Source organism: Camarhynchus parvulus, chromosome 2, assembly GCF_901933205.1.
Source record: "Camarhynchus parvulus chromosome 2, STF_HiC, whole genome shotgun sequence".
NCBI lineage: Eukaryota > Metazoa > Chordata > Aves > Passeriformes > Thraupidae > Camarhynchus > Camarhynchus parvulus.
The window spans coordinates 49348260-49365244 of NC_044572.1; the positions used below are offsets into that span (position 1 = coordinate 49348260).

At 37.6% G+C, this 16985-nt stretch overlaps 1 protein-coding gene across 35 annotated transcripts in view; it reads left to right on the top strand.

Annotated features, from left to right (window-relative positions):
* The window catches only part of CLASP2 (cytoplasmic linker associated protein 2), a 146777-nt gene that overhangs the window by 22695 nt on the left and 107097 nt on the right, over positions 1-16985 (top strand). For all 35 annotated transcript variants that reach the window (XM_030971181.1, XM_030971182.1, XM_030971187.1 and 32 more), the window contains exons 3-7: positions 2193-2296; positions 5609-5700; positions 6020-6095; positions 7574-7671; positions 14636-14706. In XM_030971181.1, coding sequence (XP_030827041.1) covers positions 2193-2296; positions 5609-5700; positions 6020-6095; positions 7574-7671; positions 14636-14706 — 441 coding nt within the window. The remainder of the gene's footprint in view (positions 1-2192; positions 2297-5608; positions 5701-6019; positions 6096-7573; positions 7672-14635; positions 14707-16985) is intronic.

The following is a 16985-nucleotide window of genomic DNA, read 5'->3' on the forward strand; positions in this document are numbered from 1 at the left end:
AGAATGTATCATGCCTTATATGGAGTCTTACAGAAACTTGAGCTTTTAGGGGAAAAAAGCCCAGCCTGCAGCCATTTGGGCCCTTTAACAGCTCCCACAGCGTGCTGTCCCTCTGTCAGAGCTCCAGGAGTGGCAAAGGCTGCTGTGTTCAGTAGCTGCACACACTAAATCTGCAGGCTGTGTCATAGCTTAGTTTAACTCAGTGACCTCATCTCTGTTCAGCAGCTTCTCCTAGCTGTTCTCTGTGCTTGCCTTGGTGATTTGAGCAGAGCCCTGGTATCTGCAGCTCCATCAAATGACTCAGAGTGCTAATTAGTCACAAAGGAGCCGTGTTCCCGCAGAACTGGCACTGGCCGTGTTTGTTTCCTTCTCTGTAAAGCCAGAATTGCCTTCATCTGCCCCGCAGTCAGGTCAGTGTAGAGACATCACTAGTAGTGTAAGGCATGGGGACAGGGTCAGTTCAGAAGTGCTGAAAATGGACATGGAAAGTACTGTTGGCAAGAAAAATGTAATCAGTAGGTGTATAAGTGATTGGAAGTTCATGGGAGTGGTCAGCTGTGTATTCCCAAAAATAACTTCTTAAGATCTGGACTTCTTTCTTTGTTCACAAAATGGGAAAACAACCCCAAAACCAAACCCAACCACCAAACAAAACAGAAGCACCCCTTAAAAACCCAAACCATAAAGAAAAAGTCCCACGCTATCAAAAATGGTAATCCAACCCAAACAAAAAACCCCCAAACTCTTCAAACTGCAAAACAAAAGTAGCTGTACTATTTTCTTCAGAGGAGAAAGGGTAGAGAAGATAGATGAAAAACACAAAACCTTGATAATGGTGGCTGAAGATGTCAGTGGACTATCCAGAACCAGTAGAATTAAATACTCAGATTAGGACACTAAGAAAGCCTTGAGATATCGCAGGAGGGGAAATCCCAGCTTCAGCAGTGTATTTGTCAGTAACAATCATGGTACAGAAATGGCTGCTGTTTTTGATGTAGGAACAGGGGACTCAGGAAACCTCCTTAGAATGTATGATTCTGTTCCCTTTATTTTGCTGGCAAATCTATTGTTTAGTTATTACTATAAAATCATTAAGTACTGGTAAAATTACTTCAGATCTGCCTTTCAAGCAATAGCCAAATACAGTTATTTCTTTAGTGAGCAGAAATTCTTTAGCAGTCTGTTGAGGTCAGGCAGTAACTGCAAAATATTCTCAGGTGTTCAGTGATGTACTACCAAATGTAGCAAAAAGTTGTTTTAGCTATGAAGATGGTTATCTTTTACTTGGACTACCTTACATCACTGTCCTGTGAGGGATGACATCTCCACCAAATCCACCGATTCTAATAGTTGTGCTTTCTGAAGGAAAGCAGCACACTCAGTATCATCACCCCTCATTTGTAAGAAGAGTAGGTCCCAGATGGAGGATTGGGAACCAGTACAGCAGCGCGTCTTGCACAGCACGGAGCTGGCTATGTGTTCATTGGGATATCTTTCCTAATGTCATAGCATTAATTTGTCTGATGGAATTATAAACTTCTGTCTGGAAAAGCAAACAAAAAGAATTGGCAAGTCATTTAATTTTGATTTTTACTTATTTTTAGGGTGTGAAATCATCAGCTGTCATGCAATTTTACTTAAATAGTGTTTAAGGATGCTTGTTTTAACAATGTAATTTTTAACAATGCTTTTACTGAATTAAGGCTGGGTTTCCTGAAGATACACTGTCTGAATAAAGGGATTTAAATCTTTCAATTTTCTTACAATAGACAGCAAAGTCACACTGATTTTGAAATAGTTGTATATTTCTATTCCAATTGTTTGCCACACACCACACCTAGCATTATTTTTTAGAAAGGCCAGATATTCTGAAGCTAAGTGGAACATTTTTTGAAGATGAAATCAAAGTCATTCACACCGTTTTGAAGATGGGAATCTTGGTTTCTTTTTAACCTGTTTAAAGTTAATATTTTCTTCCATTTCAGCCTTATGCATTTGTTGTTAGTCTTATAAAATACTCAGAAATGCACTTGAGGCTTTAAAATATTGTGGCCTACTTAAACTCAGCTTTTATTTTTGAATGACATGTATATTACATCTGTTTCAAAAAATATCTTCACGCATTACAAAATCTCCACTGGGTGTTTAATCTTTTTTACTTTTTCTTTTTTTTTCCCCCTGTCTTTCTGTAGTTCTCCTGGCTTTGATAGATCGTATGGGAGATGCCAAAGACCAAGTTCGAGAGCAAGCACAGAATCTTATATTGAAACTGATGAGTGAAGCAGCACCACCCATGGTATGATTACTTAATGCAGATTCAGATGGAGGCCTCCAGTGAGCTTATGACTTTTGTATGAACTTTGAACATGTCACAATGTTATTGCCACTGTTAATGGTGTAAATGTTAAAGATACTCTTAATAGATTGACACTGATGTATTGTTCAGCTAAAGGTAAAAATCTTGGCACGATGTGATTCTGCATATTTTGCACATCATAGCTTAATTCTGAGTAGATGTTTTTATGCCATGTGACAGGACTTTGTTAATTAAAGTGTCTTCTGGGTTTGGACAGTGGGAATAAATAATTTAATTAGCTCGAAATTGATTTAAAATTAGAATTGTACTTGAACATGTAGGACTAGTCCTACAGTTAAGGTGCACATTTCTAACTTAAGAGAATTTGGCCTTCTAGCTGTATGACAACAATGCTCTGTGAACTATGGACAAACTGAGGTGGGGATAAGTTGCCCTTTGGCTTGTCATTTTTGGTTGTAAGGAGGCTTGCTTAACTCAGCCTTCAGTTCTAAGCATTATGTGGCTTCTGAGTGCTTAATCTTATATCTCGACTCTGTGAGTCTGAAAAATGGAGGACTGTTTAACAAGATTATGTTCTTGAATAGTGATGTTATTTGGAGTCTGGAGACCCTGGATGTGAGTAAGAACTTAGTATTGGAGTTTTCAGTTCCTGAAGAAAATCTGTTTCTGAGTTCTAATTCTAGAGGTTAATAGGAAAAAAAATGGGGTTTTGTATGTGCTAATTCCTGGCTTTGTTTATTCATAGATTCAAGTTGGAATGTTTGTGTGCAGTGAATAAGATGTTGTGAACTTTATTTGGAGTGAGAAAATTATTGTCGGTTGCTTTGTTTGATAAAACACGTAGCATGTTACAGAACACTTTAATTTCCCTTTGGCTACTGGTCTGGTTGGGATTTAGGCATCAGGGTCTAGTAATATCATCCACAAAGACGTGCCTTTATCTATTCACAAGCTGCAGTGTTGCTTATATTCATTGACCAAGACACCTGGCAGTATTTTTTTGTGTCAAAGTGCCAGCAGTTCATAAATGACATGTTCCTGTGCCCAAGATGCTCCCAAATACCTGGCATAGAGACCAGTGCCTCCACAGCAACAGCATTTGGACAAGTGCACAGCAGAGCACCTTGGAGATACCTTCAGTTGCTGATAAAGAAAGTGATGGTAGTTGTTTTGAGCTAAACCCTTGTCAGGAAAGTTTTACATTGTTAGTCCATCTTTGTGCAGAGTTGATAGGTTGTACATAGAGGTGATGGAAGAAGTTTCCATCCTCTATGAAGATGACTCTGTGTCAGAAAGCATATGAGGTTGGGGGTCCAAGGAAGAGCATGTGTGTGTAAGACAAGGTCTGGTTCTCCTGGTAGCTCCCCCAGGGTGGGAGAAGCCTGGCTTTGGTTGTCTGCTCTCGGGAGAGCTTATGGGTCATTACAACTTTGGATGAAAAGCATCAATCATCCTCACAGCAGGGACCAAAACAGCAGTCTTTCCTGTGCCTCCAACACCGAAATACAGAGCTTTAGGCTCTCTGCTGCAGTGAAGCATCCCTTTAGAAGAGCTGAATGGAATAACTGTTTGAAGATAAGTCCTGTAAATATCTTTCTAGTCAGCTCACCTTGCCTCTTCTAGCATGTTGTTGAATAAGATTTAATTTGTCCTGTTGTTAAATCCTTTACTTATTTTAGATGTTTGGGGTTTTTTTGTTTCTTTTATGAGCAAGAACTAGAGGTAGCTGTTTATGGGCAGGAAGGCATAAAAATATAGGTGGTATAAATGTGCATGAAAGGGTAATGAGAGGTTGACATCAACTCTTGCTAGGAACTTCAGAGAGTTAAAATTTCTAAGCAGCCATTTGAATTTCTCTGCTTAAAAATTTAGTTCTTCAGGGATAATTCAGTGAAAGATGAAATTTCTCTTTGGTCTGTTTTGCTTATTTCAGTAGTCTGCAGTTCCCTCTCTACCTGTATTTTTATACATCTAGCAAGGAGATTTCCTTTTTCCCACGTTTGTCCGTGACAGTGGGTTAATTGGAAGGATGTTTTCTTCCGTAAAATCCTGTTCTTTGTTTTTAAGCTATGCAGTTTTGGCAAGCCATATCCTGCTTGTCTAAGGTTTGTTTTCTCTAAATGCAATGAAGTATAAAACAAACAAACAAAAAACCACAGATGGGACAAAATTATCAAGCAGGGCTCTAATTGGAAAATTTTATGTCTGCTCTGAAGCATGCTACCTCATTGATAAAGAGGGTGCATATTCCCTGCTCTTATGCTCTGTTTTTGTTGATCAACAGCTGTTTGTGAGGGCTTTATTTTTTTTTTCCAGAAAGCCGATTGCAATAATTAGTATGTAATACATTTTAGCAGCTTTGTGTGGCGTCATTATAGGTTGCAGTTGCAGCACTCCGGGGTGCAGTTGGCGGGAGGGAGGTGCCTGGGCTGCAAAGTGTGCAGCTCCTGGCAGTGTGCAGCCATCCATCGCTAGGCAACACTGCCCGGATGCTGGCCGGGCTGCAATGGCAGCGCTGCAGCTGGGGCGAGCTGCAGGCTGAGCCCGTGCATCTGCTCCCAGGGAGAATCCCCGAGCTCCTCTGCTCCACCTTTGTGCTTCCAACGCCCTGATACACAGCTGGAGCACGGCAAGGAGATGGAAAGGTAACGAGATAAAGGCAGCAGGCAGAGAGCCAGGGCGGGCAGAGGAAAACGAGTGCGCAAGGAGGTGAGCGAGGGTTCAGCGAGCCCGGGGATCATACCACAGGAAGCGGCACCAGCACGGAGAGGAGAACCGAAAGCAGAGCAAAAATGGAAGCCCAGGAATTAGAATGAGGGGGCAAGAAGTAATCAAAAAATGAAGAAATAGATCTAAAGCAAAAGTAAGGGAGAAGTGGGACAGCAGGAGTAGGGATAAGGACAAGCTAAAAGGGATATGAGGAAATTTTGGCAGGGAAACAGAATATGAAGCAAAAAGAATATAGTAACTTCTGCTTGAGTCAGTAGTTTGTAATGTTAATGTTTGTTTTGTGTGCATTAACTGTAACAATTCTGTATGTTTTAAGAGCTGTTTGTTAAACAAGGAAAATACTCAGCTAGATTGCTGAACGACTTTGTTTTAGGAATTGGTTTTGGTGTAGAATTAATCTGTGTTGTGTTCCATATTGTGCATTTCATAAGTTAATTTTATCACTTTTCCAGTGGACCTGCCTGGTTTTTTTTTGCAACTATTATGAATGTAATTATATGGAATAGAATTATGTTGTATTGTGCTCCTGGTAATTAAAGACCATTATTTCTGCTTTTATAGTACATTTGGGAACGCCTTGCTGTTGGTTTTAAACACAAGAATTACCGATCCCGAGAAGGAGTGTGTTTGTGTCTTGTTGCTACCTTAAACATGTAAGCTTTTTGTTTCTATGGAGATGTAATGGTTCTATCCTTCTGAATGTCATTTTTCTTTGAAAGTAATCCTTTAGGGAGTCTGCTTCAATTAAATTAATATATGGGAAAAACCAAACAACTTAAGTAGCAGGCTTTCTGAAAGAAAAACTAAAGTTACAGAAATTTATCTTATTTAAAAGTACATAAAGGACTAGTAAGAGAGAGACAGAACTTGATTGATGTCAGTTTGTATTCTATGAAATCTAAGCCAAAAGTTCACTTCTGCAAAAATTATTTTTTGTTTTTTTCTTAAAAAACACTCCTCTTTTTTTTTTAGTTACGGTGCACAACCATTAATCCTCAGCAAGTTGGTACCACATTTGTGTATAGCATTTGGTGACTCCAACAGTCAGGTAAGGATTTCAGTACTTATTGGGCCTTGAACAAGTATACTTTGACAGAGCAGTGAAAGCAAAATATATATAAGCATTCAAAGAAAAGCTGATAAGAGTCCTTGTGTGCAGCAGATCATTATTTTCTACCATGAGAAAAAGTAAGCCAAATTTCATCTTAATCAGTCCATTCACTGGAAGATGAAAGTAGAGTTGCAAAGGCAGCAGTATCACGATATACTGGTCCCTTTAGTTTTGTCTTCAGAAGTTGAAACTAGTAATTGCTGAAAGTAGTTGTTTCTTACAGAGCCTGTTGAAAAGAAATAAATAAAAAAATAAGCTATTGGCACACAAAAATTACATCTACAAGCAGCCCTTATATGAAACCTGCGCTAGTTTGCCAAATTTGCTGAAGTTAACATTATGTGTAATTATTTTCCACTTGGAACCCAAATGGCATTTAAGAACAAGGACTGTCATTAAAATCATTAAAGTAAGCAAAAACATCTGCAGTGAAAATCAGGAAGTGGTTCATAATGGTGACATCTGAACCTCGAAAAATCTTCCAGTGGAAACAGTTAAAATATTTTGATTTATCTGAAGTTGTGTTTGAGGGAAAAGACTATGAATACAGTAAGAGAGAAGATAACACTGGTAGGAGATGGACTTTTAAACAGGATTGGTCTTTATGCTTAATTTTTGAATGCAGAAAGTTCTTATCTCCCCTGTGCTGTGTAGCACTGTTCTGTTCTAGAGAAATTCTGTTGAGACTTTGTCCTGTTTGCTGATCATTAGTAAGGATGTAGTTCTCATCTTGCTAGAGCGATTGTATGTTTAGTTTGAACTGCTGCAAAGAATAATACTAAATTAATTCCAGACATTCTTTATAAAGAATAATGGCATTTACTAAAATGCAATTTTGGCAGTTTTTATTGTGATGACCATGGTTTAAAATTTTTGAAGAGGCACTCTATCTCCTTTCTTTCCTCTGTTCTTTCCCCTTCCACTGTCCTGCCCTATTCCCTTTCTTGTGCTGATGTCATACCACCTGATTCCAGTTGAAATAAATAAAGAAAATGCTGATCGCTTTGGTCCACTCTTGTGGGCAGTCTTAGTCTTCCAGAAGGACCTTGCTGTGTGTCAAAACAGATGAAAGCAAGATGAAATGTCAAGAGTGAGTGCAGGAGCTAACTTTTGAAAGTATTGCTTGCTGTGAGCGAGTCCTAGATAAAGCACATTTTTTCCACAAATGTTCTTCTTATGTCAGATCCAGAAATTCCCTGTAAAGCTGTTATTTCTAGGATTTTTTATCATCTGGACATGCTATAACTTGGAACAAATGCCATCTTGCTATAACAGTTGTATTTCCTTTCCTTTTCTCCCTCACTGTTTCAACTGCATTGGCATACAGGGCCATAGAAACTATACGATGAGTGGCCTGTCAGCAATTGTTGTTTGGTTTCTATAACCCTGAAATTAACAATTTAAACTGTTCACAGGTGAGAGATGCTGCCATACTAGCCATTGTAGAGGTTTACAGACATGTGGGAGAGAAAGTACGAGTAGATCTTACAAAAAGAGGAATTCCTCCTGGAAGGTGAGTTAGCTGTTCTGATTTTGTAATTCTGAGACACTTATGTTTTACTGTTTCTTATCTGAACTTTAAACTCACTAAAACCTCTGTTTGAAAATTGCTGTAATTTTTATTTTATAGTCTAGTTAGTTTTGCCTTTCAGTATGATGTTACTAGAGTTCTTGACTGTGTTGTATGTTGATTAGTTTATATAAAAGAAAATTAGTTATAATTATTAGTTATTATATTATTAGTAGTATTATCATATTAGTTGATAATACTAATAAAACAAAACATTGTTTTGTTTCTACCTTTGATTAATTAAGAAAGCTATACAGAGCTTGAAATTGTACTTAGTGAGAAAGACTGTTTATTCCATAAAATCTTTAAAATTCCTTGTTAAAACAATTTATACTTCTTAAAATGTGTTAACCCCTTATATATGAGTATACCACTTTACCATCCCCTTCATCTCACTTCTTTTTGATAAAGCTGAATATGTCTACTACTTGGTTTCAGAGGGAATATCAGATGAGTGCCCCATCAGACCCATCTAAAAAACTAAACTAAACTAAACTAAGAGCTAGTGGAAGAGGGTAGGTTTAGTTTCGATATGAGGAAACTAACTTTTCTGTGAGGATGGTAAGACGCTGGAACTGGCTGCCCAGAGAAGCTGTGACTGCCCTGTCTCTGGCAGTGTTCAAGATGAGATTGGATGGGGCTTTGAGTAACCTTGTCTAGTGAAAGGTTATCCCAGCCCATGATAGAGGGGTTGGAACTGGATGATCCAAAATCATTCTACGGTTCTGTGAAAGAAGAAGGGCCGTGGAAGAAAGGATGCTGAGTTTATTGTTTCTCATTCCAGGCAGAGTTCAGACTGTTGAGACGCAAGTTTACCCTGCCTATGAGAATGAGAAGTCGCACACATTCTCTTCTATTTAATGATAGTCTTGTTTTTAGACTAGTAATGGGTTATATGGTTACCACAGAAGTTAGGCCATATTACTACAATTCAAAAAATTAAGTTTCCTATCAAATAAGTGGAACATATCCAAGAAGATCTTCCTTGCATTAAGATAGGGCCTTGGACATCTTTTGGAACAGAAAATAAAAGAGTGCAGATACCACAACCTTTTTGCAATGAATGTTGGGTCTGACTGTAAGTTTAAGTTCCTGACCATTTACAATTCCATGTGATACAGTCTGAGTACATCTTGGGATCCAAATAGGATTAAACACCATAGATGCTTTGTATCCTCAGGACAATCAACAGCTTCTAATTTAGTTGCAGTAAGTGCCAAGTTGTTGTTTCTACTGTCCGAATCAGCTGAATACAAAATTCCCCCTGATCTGAAAGCAAGCATGGTTGTATAATTTGCATTTACATAAAGAAGCAAGACTCTACTTGGTGCATGTTTAATGGGTTGTTGCCACTAAATCTCCCAACAGTTTTGCACCTGACAGTCAGGACTATTGTTAAATAGTACATGAGCTGAGTGTCAGTGCTGTGTCCTCTGCAGTAGGTTTCAGGTTGAGATAAAGGGGGGAGTTATGATTTGCTCGAGTTAAACATGAGACTGCTACTCTCTGTCCCATCCATCCCTGACAGAAGGCAGAGTTCCTGTAGTCCTGTCTTACTCCTTCACACAACTAAGAAGGCGTTTGACAAAGCTCAGGAAAGACAGATTAGCTCTGTGGTAGCTCAGACTGTTGTTCCTTCAGAGGCAGACCTCATTTAAGACGTTTCTTCCCCTGTGCTTGTCAGAGGTTTTCCCTTTGCTTAAATGCAGTAAAATTTTCAGGTGGTTATGCAGGAGCTATGATCTGTGGAAGAAAACTCTTTGATGTAGAGTGTCATCATTATTTTGAGGGGAATCTGTGTTCGTGTGTGTGTGTCTGGGTTGGTTTTAAAGGTTTTAAGTATTACAGATAATCTGTAGTTCAGACACGGCTGCTTTCAGTTGTTGAGTTCAGCCTTAAAGAACTGCATTGCAGCTCCTTTGCTGTAAGTCAGTGCGTTAAAAATTACATGTAAACATAAATATTAGCAGAAAAATCTATTACTTTAGTGTTTGGTACACACATGAATCAATAGAATGTAGGCTTGTTTTGTTTGCATAACGAATTACACATTACAGAGCTGTGTGTTGCTGCTTGAATGCACTCCATCCTAGAGCACTGGAAAATAAGAGCTCCTGTCTGCTGAAAGGAAGGCAGGAAAGTTAATCAAGCATTGTTTTGAGAAATTGTTCAACTTCCTTAAATATGCAAATGGTATATACATGTTGTGTCTGTATAAAGCCAAATACAGTCAGTACTTTAATAATAGTAGGCTTAAAAGGTTTTCTAATCTGCACCTGGTAGGGTTTGCCTTTGTGGAAAGTACTGGATTTTCTGCAGGGCTTTACTGGACCTGTCGTAATCCAAGTAATGAATAAAATACGGGATGTTACTTTTGTAGTTCAATTCAACTTATTTACTATTTATTTTTCTTCAGTGCATTTCTCTTCTTTACTGAGATTAATTGTCAGTTTGTTTATAAATAAAATCAGTGAGTTCCTCTTTCTACTTGTTATTTTTTAACTTAGAAATCTCAGATTATTATTATGCTTTTTTCTTGAAGCACGTTCCTTTTCCAGAACAATCAGTATCAAGTCAGTGGTTGGAAATTTGGATGTTGTTTTTTCTTTTGTTATAATTACTGCCAGAAAGGTTTGACAGTCTTTGGTGTCAGACCTGAAAGCAGTAGTGCTAATATATTTGTGAATACTGAAAAAGGATGTTATATTTATTGTTCAGTGAGCCAAAAATACTGAAGAGGTTTTGTTCTCTATGGACCAAACTGAATGTTTTACAGTATGGAATCTGTGTGGCTGATCTTCCCTGAATGGAAATAGTATACGTGGCTCTGGATAGCAGTTACTTAGTCTGAGTGTTAAAAGCTTTTATCATTGAGGAATTCATCTGACAAATTTCCCCACTGTTGCTTGAGAAACAGAAATTTAAAAAACCAGTCATTTTAGTTCCTATGTCTAGGGCCAAAACTTCATTTCCTAAAATGTTGAAGCATAGTGCAGTATGTGTTTCTGAATACCACATTTTATGTGGTATGCACATTCTACTTATCTGTCTAGTTCAAGTTGTAGATGAGGTCCATCTGTGTGTCCAGATGTGGACACATGTCTTCAAGATCTTTTTTTTTTCTTGGAAGGGGGAAGTATGGAGAAACAACTGCAAAGTTTCATATGGGCCATTTCCTGCTTTAGACTCAGTTTGGACATAAACAACAGACTAGTTCACCATCCGTTCTTCTTCTTTATCCTTCTGCTGTTGATAGGGGAGTGGTGCTCTTTTGCCTCTTCACCACAAGGTTCACACTTTTAGGTACCCCCTCTGCCCTTCATATGAACAGTTGAATTCCATCAAGCATGGTTATGAAAAACAGCTTTTCAGCGTGAAGTGTGGTGCACATTCTGTGGAAGCATCCATGTTTCCATGTGTGTGCACGTCAGCTCAAGCTGTGTCCTAGCAGGGTACGTATGCATTCCTCCTGTTACCCATCCTCACCACAGTATGTTCATACTTTGATTGAGACCTGTCACTTGCTGCAGGAGAGGGTTTGGCATGTTGCCAGGAGCACCCATTTAAAGTGCTACAACTTCATGCATTCATTCATTCACTGACAGCCCATCCAGAAGTATCTGCTGTCCCAAACATGAGGTTTTTGTCAATGGGAATTTTCCCATCTATATGAGAAGTTGGGGGAGACCTGTCTGTGGCTGTTTGGGGAAAGGAGATAGTATTTCTGTCCACCAGTGACATGTGGTGACTTCAGTGGTTGATTTTGATTGCCACATCCGGAGTTGGGCTTGCAGATATGAGATGAAGGAGTAATAATGCTTCCCTTCTCAAAGAACATTCCTTATTGCCAGTAAAACTGATCTTCATCCAGCCCTGTAGAATTTCTTGGACTCCTCTTGGCAGGCTCTCTTTTGCCAGGAGCTGAACCTCCTGTAAACATTGTTAAATTGATGGTGGTTGCAATAATTTTAGAGACTCTAGCCCATACTGCCTTGCTGCTTGTCACCATGTGAAGAAATAAGAGAAGAAGGTAGTAAGAAGAGCAGGGTGGGAGGAGAGGGAGAGAGGAACTTGTTGTGAGAGACTTTGCAAAGTAGTAGTTACAGATCCTGTAAGCTCTTCTAAAGAGAGGGTTGGTTCTGCAGTAGTGCTTTACCATGTTGACAGCTGTGTTATAATGGGCTCTTCTGTTGTTGTTGCAATTATGACAAATACTGTAGAGTGTGTCTCTGGTCATAACGACATGCTTTGAAAATGTGAGGAGCGGCAGTACTGTGTGTTGTTCTCCAGCCTGCAACACTGACAATGTAGCGTCCACTGCTGACAAACACTTTTTAAAAAATTGTTTATAGTTAATACTTTATCAAATATTTTGCCCAGAGTGAGAGGCAACATGTATATTATTGTAACATATTTACAAGGAAGCATTTTGCTTTTAGCTTCTGTTTAAAACACTCAGGAAAGCATTTTTGAAAACAAAGTTCAAAAGAGCCGGAAATATTTTTTTTTCTTTTGACTTCTCTAAAATAATTGTGCCAAGTGGATAACATCAGCTTTACAGGATGTAAAAATCAAAGTGAAATTTTAAGGCAAATCTGTTAATCTCTCTAGTCATATTTAGTTTCTCTTGGGATGACAGTTTTAGCCTTTCAGATATACTGTTAAGTCTTCCTCATTAACTAGGTGAACTGCTAATGCAGTGTTTGCTGTGGAATCCAGCACTGTTGAGGGGAACTCACAGCAATCCCTGATAAACACAAACATATGAGGCAAACACATTAACTTCTTGTTATGAAAGCAAGATGGCCTAATGCATTGTTATAGATATTGATTCTCGTGTGAACTCCTCGCTTTGTAGGGTTGAATGCACATAGCATGTTAATGGGATTTCATGTGTCATTAGTAAATTTCACTACCCCAAAAACATTTCATTTCAAAAGGTTTAATTTTTCAAGTCAAAGGGCAGAAAACCCCATTTCAGTATATATTGCCTTTGGTTTGCAAAACTGATTATTTCAAAACTTGAGGTTTAATAATAAAGCAGTGACATTTGTGAATTGCTGCCATTTCAGACATTTTGCTGTGGCAGCACTGGTTGGAAATGCAATGGTGGTGCAAAAGGGAGAGGGGATAATAGATTCCAGATGCAAGCTGGTGAGTGTGCTAGGGAAAGATTAGGCAAACTACTACTGAGCTACATCTAGTTTTGAGGTAAGTTGAGATGGCAGAATAACTGCGGGTTTGTGTTAGGGGTTATCGACTTAAATGATTAAGAGGGTTTTTGGTTGTGTTGTTTTAGATCCTTGCAGTAGGGTAGGCCTTTTGGTGAAGATCTGTATAGTTCTTGTTGTGGGCCTACTAAGTCCAGGACAAATTTGCTCTGTAGCATATTGCTTTGAAGCATTTGGAAAGTAAAAGTAATGCATTGTGAGAGTCCTAAATTGTTGGAAAGGTGGGGGGGAAGGCTCAAATTTTTTATGCTGTTGTCTGTCTGCATTTCATTTTTTTATCACATTCTTCATGATTAGGCAATGAGGTTTATTAGGATGAGGTTTATTAGGTAAATGAGGTCCCAGTGAGTGAAAGGGACATGCGAGTCTCAGAGAATGTAGACTAAGTGCACTGCCTCTCTGCATGGATTATTGCATAAAAGTGGTGTGTGCACAATGAAATGCTGAAATGAAATCTTTGTGTGTCCTTGACTTTTCTCTTTGTGAGAATTTTCATACCCAGGTGTAGTTCTTACCCATTTTTCTTGTTTTGTCATAAAACAGTTTGGATTGTGAATTGTAAAGACAGCCTATCAGTGCAAATTTTGAATTGGGTAGTATAGTCTCTGCTTCTTCTGATGTAGCTGAACTGTACCTGTTTGGAGATCTGCAGATTGCCAGGTGATTTGTAGTTCATAACTTTGTTCATTTAAAATCAGGATTCAGTCCTGATAGTCCTGGAGCTAAAAATCCCATGTGCATGTTACATATTACCGTATTCCAAGTAGTCTAAAATTCAGAGAAGTCTTTGGAGAAATACAAGAAAATATTCTCAATTGTTTGCAGCTGAACAGTGTCAGTACAAATCTATTGTTAATGCATGGGTCACATTTTTCTGGGAGATACTTCCACTGCTTTTATTGAGTTTTTTGCAGAAGTGATGAGAAAGGGCTGTTGAAGTGTTTTGCCAGCTTTCTTGATTGAACACCATTTTTTGCCCTGTGGGACTAGATTGCAAATGTAGGATTGTGGAGTTTTTTGGTTTGGTTTATCCTGAGTTTTGTTTGTCTGTTTGCTGTTTACATGTAGCAAAGCATTTGCAGTGTATTCTCTATTGTGACAGTTAAAATCTGTGGTGTATGGGTTGGACAATTTAAGTGTTTAGGATATTTTAAGTTTAGAAGAAAGTCTTGTTGTTTGGGTTTTTTTCCCCTGTGGAAGTGCTAACTAGCACAGAGCTCTTTTCATAACCAAACTGAGGAAATTTCGTGGAACAAAAACTTTGAAGAAAATTATTAATAGTCTTAGAACAAATTAAATAGCAATCCTTTTTTTTTCTTCTAAGTGAACATTCCATAGTTCAAATTGTAACCTTTTATTTTTGAGTATGAATAAATATATATATAGACTATATATACCCAATATGTGCTATTACTGAACCTGAACTATAGAAGGTTGTTTTTAATCATGCTAATAACATTATTTTTGTTCTTTGCTAAGTTTACTTTGTTTTTTATGCATTTCTGAAGATGCTCAGCTAAAGAGGAATCCTTTAGGAATTGTTTCTTCATACACTTAATCCCTTGTATATTTTGCATTGCTGCTTTATATATGCTAATAAACTAATTTCTGTTTTTATCAGTAGCCAGTGGGATTTCAGAGATGTAAAAATCCTTTGTTGTTTTTGTTCTTTATAGGTTGCAAACAATCTTTGCAAAATTTGATGAAATAAGAAACTCTGACAATATGATTTTAAGTAACATCAGTGGTGAGTATGAAAGATCATATATTTATAATCAGCTTTAGATTAATGCAAAATAAGTATTTAAATACTAGCATTATCAATGTGAGATGGATGAATAGCAACATGTAAATGCTAAGAAAATGAGACACTTGGTGAAACAAGCTTGTACACTTTACTGGAACTATTTGCTGGATTGTGGTCAGAATACAATTGAAAAAGGTGTTGAAACTGCATGGAAACAAGCAGTGAACATTTAACGAGTTACAGATGTGCTCAGCAGAGGATAGAAGAATGCTGCAAAGTGTTCATGTATGGGAAAAAAGATCAGATGAACCTTTATCCTTAGTATGTTTCTAAGAGAAAAATGTACTTTAGTGATGGGTGTGTTTGATACTTTCTCTGTTAAAATGATGCATCATGATGATAATTAGATGGAGTTTTAAATTACAGAAATAAGAGACTGCAGCATTTAAAGACAATTGTTGAAGTTAAGACTTCATTGAGCTTGAGTTCCTTATTTTGGTGTATTTCAGGAAAAGACAACCAGTTACGCAGAAAATCCCTGTTGCTTCTTACTGCTTTTTTGCTACAGTGTTTTTTAGTATGAAAATTTAATTTAAAACTGTAAATTATTAACAAAGTGTTACATAACAGCAAAACAAAGGAGGTGCTGTGGCAGTGGCTTTAGCATAGTCAGTTTTGGAAGCCTCATTGTCTTCTGCAAGGAATCAATAGATCTTACTTTATTGGGAAGCATTTCCTCATATTAATTTGTCTTTGAAAGTAACTATGTTGATTATGGTCTGCTGTATCTAAAAAGTGTAACTGTTCAAGAGTAGAAATATTTTGAGGAATGCATGTAATTCCTTAATGTACTCAAATATACCTTTTTCATTCTAAATTTTCTCACGCTTTTCTTGTTAGTGTGAAAACAGAAGTGACTGTAGGTTCAAAGGAAAGTGTTTTTGTAACCTTTTCTTTGACATAGCAAGTTTTCATGCTGCATTTTGCTTTGAAATAAAACATTGCTCTTCTTGAACACTTAAAAATTGATTTGTAAAAATTTATATTTTTTTTTAAAGCCCACAGCATTCTAATTTGGGGAAGAATGTTTTACATAAAAATGTAAATGTCTATGTTCTGTTAGATGGTAAACTTACTTATTATGAAAGGGTAAACCATTATCTTTTGCATTTAACATTGATACAGCTGCATAGGTTTCATAGGTTTGAGAGATTCAGAGATGCATTTTACATGTGTATTTTTTCTGTCAGTAGTTCTCAGGAGAACAGAGGAAGTCACAAAGGGGAATATAGGCATTGAAATAATTTAAATATATAAATATATATATACCATATTACTGGAGTAGTTAACATAGCACTTCTGTCCTTTTTGTCTCCATTTAAGAGAGTTGAGAAAGTTTATTTTGAAGCTATTTTTATCTCATGTGCAAAACACAGATATTAATGCTGATCTGTGACACTATAAACCATGTATTTTGTCTTGTAGGTAGCAATTTCTATGCAAAAGTTACTGTGATTCTGTTTTGGTACCATAAATGACAGAATCCCTCTTAATACGTTGGTTTCAGTATTTTTGCTTGAACCTAGTTCATCTGTTGCTTCCATCTAGGCAGTCTTTCAATGTTATTGAAAGGTATTCTTCCATTGTTAGTGCTTTATCTTGGCTTTGTGCTTCATTATTCTCTGAAGGACAATTTGTATTTACTGCTTGCATGTGTAGATTTAAAGTTACTGTTGAATTCCTGTGGCCTTGGTTCCAGCTTTCCTTTCAGGAGCTTTATCAAACATCTCTGGATAAAGGCCAAATTTTAGTGACTAAATACATCTGTTACAGTGTTGAGGATTTTTTTTTTTTGTGCTTTGTATATTTTGTAGTAGGGTTTGGGATGGTAGGGTGGGAATAGGGTTGTCTTTCCCAAACGAGGGAGACAGAGGCAGGGTGGAAAGCACAAAAACACTTCATCTGGATTTAGTATCATTAAACTCCATAGTGGGCCTTCTTAACAGCAAAAGAAATGGCTTTTTGTCAGGTGGAGTTACTGTCCCAAGTAGGGTGACTGTACTGATGGGAGTCCTGTTCACTGTGTGATGGGTAGGGAGTAACTTGTTAATACAACCTCAGAAGATGGCATCTTCTTCATAGCCCTGAGTTGTACTGCTGTGGTAGTGAATATTTGGTGTGTTGACCTAGTTTCTGAGAATCCAGAGATGTGCTTAGGATTCTCTCATCAAATAATAGTAACGTCAGTTGTTCAGTCTTTTTATACAGCATGTACTTAG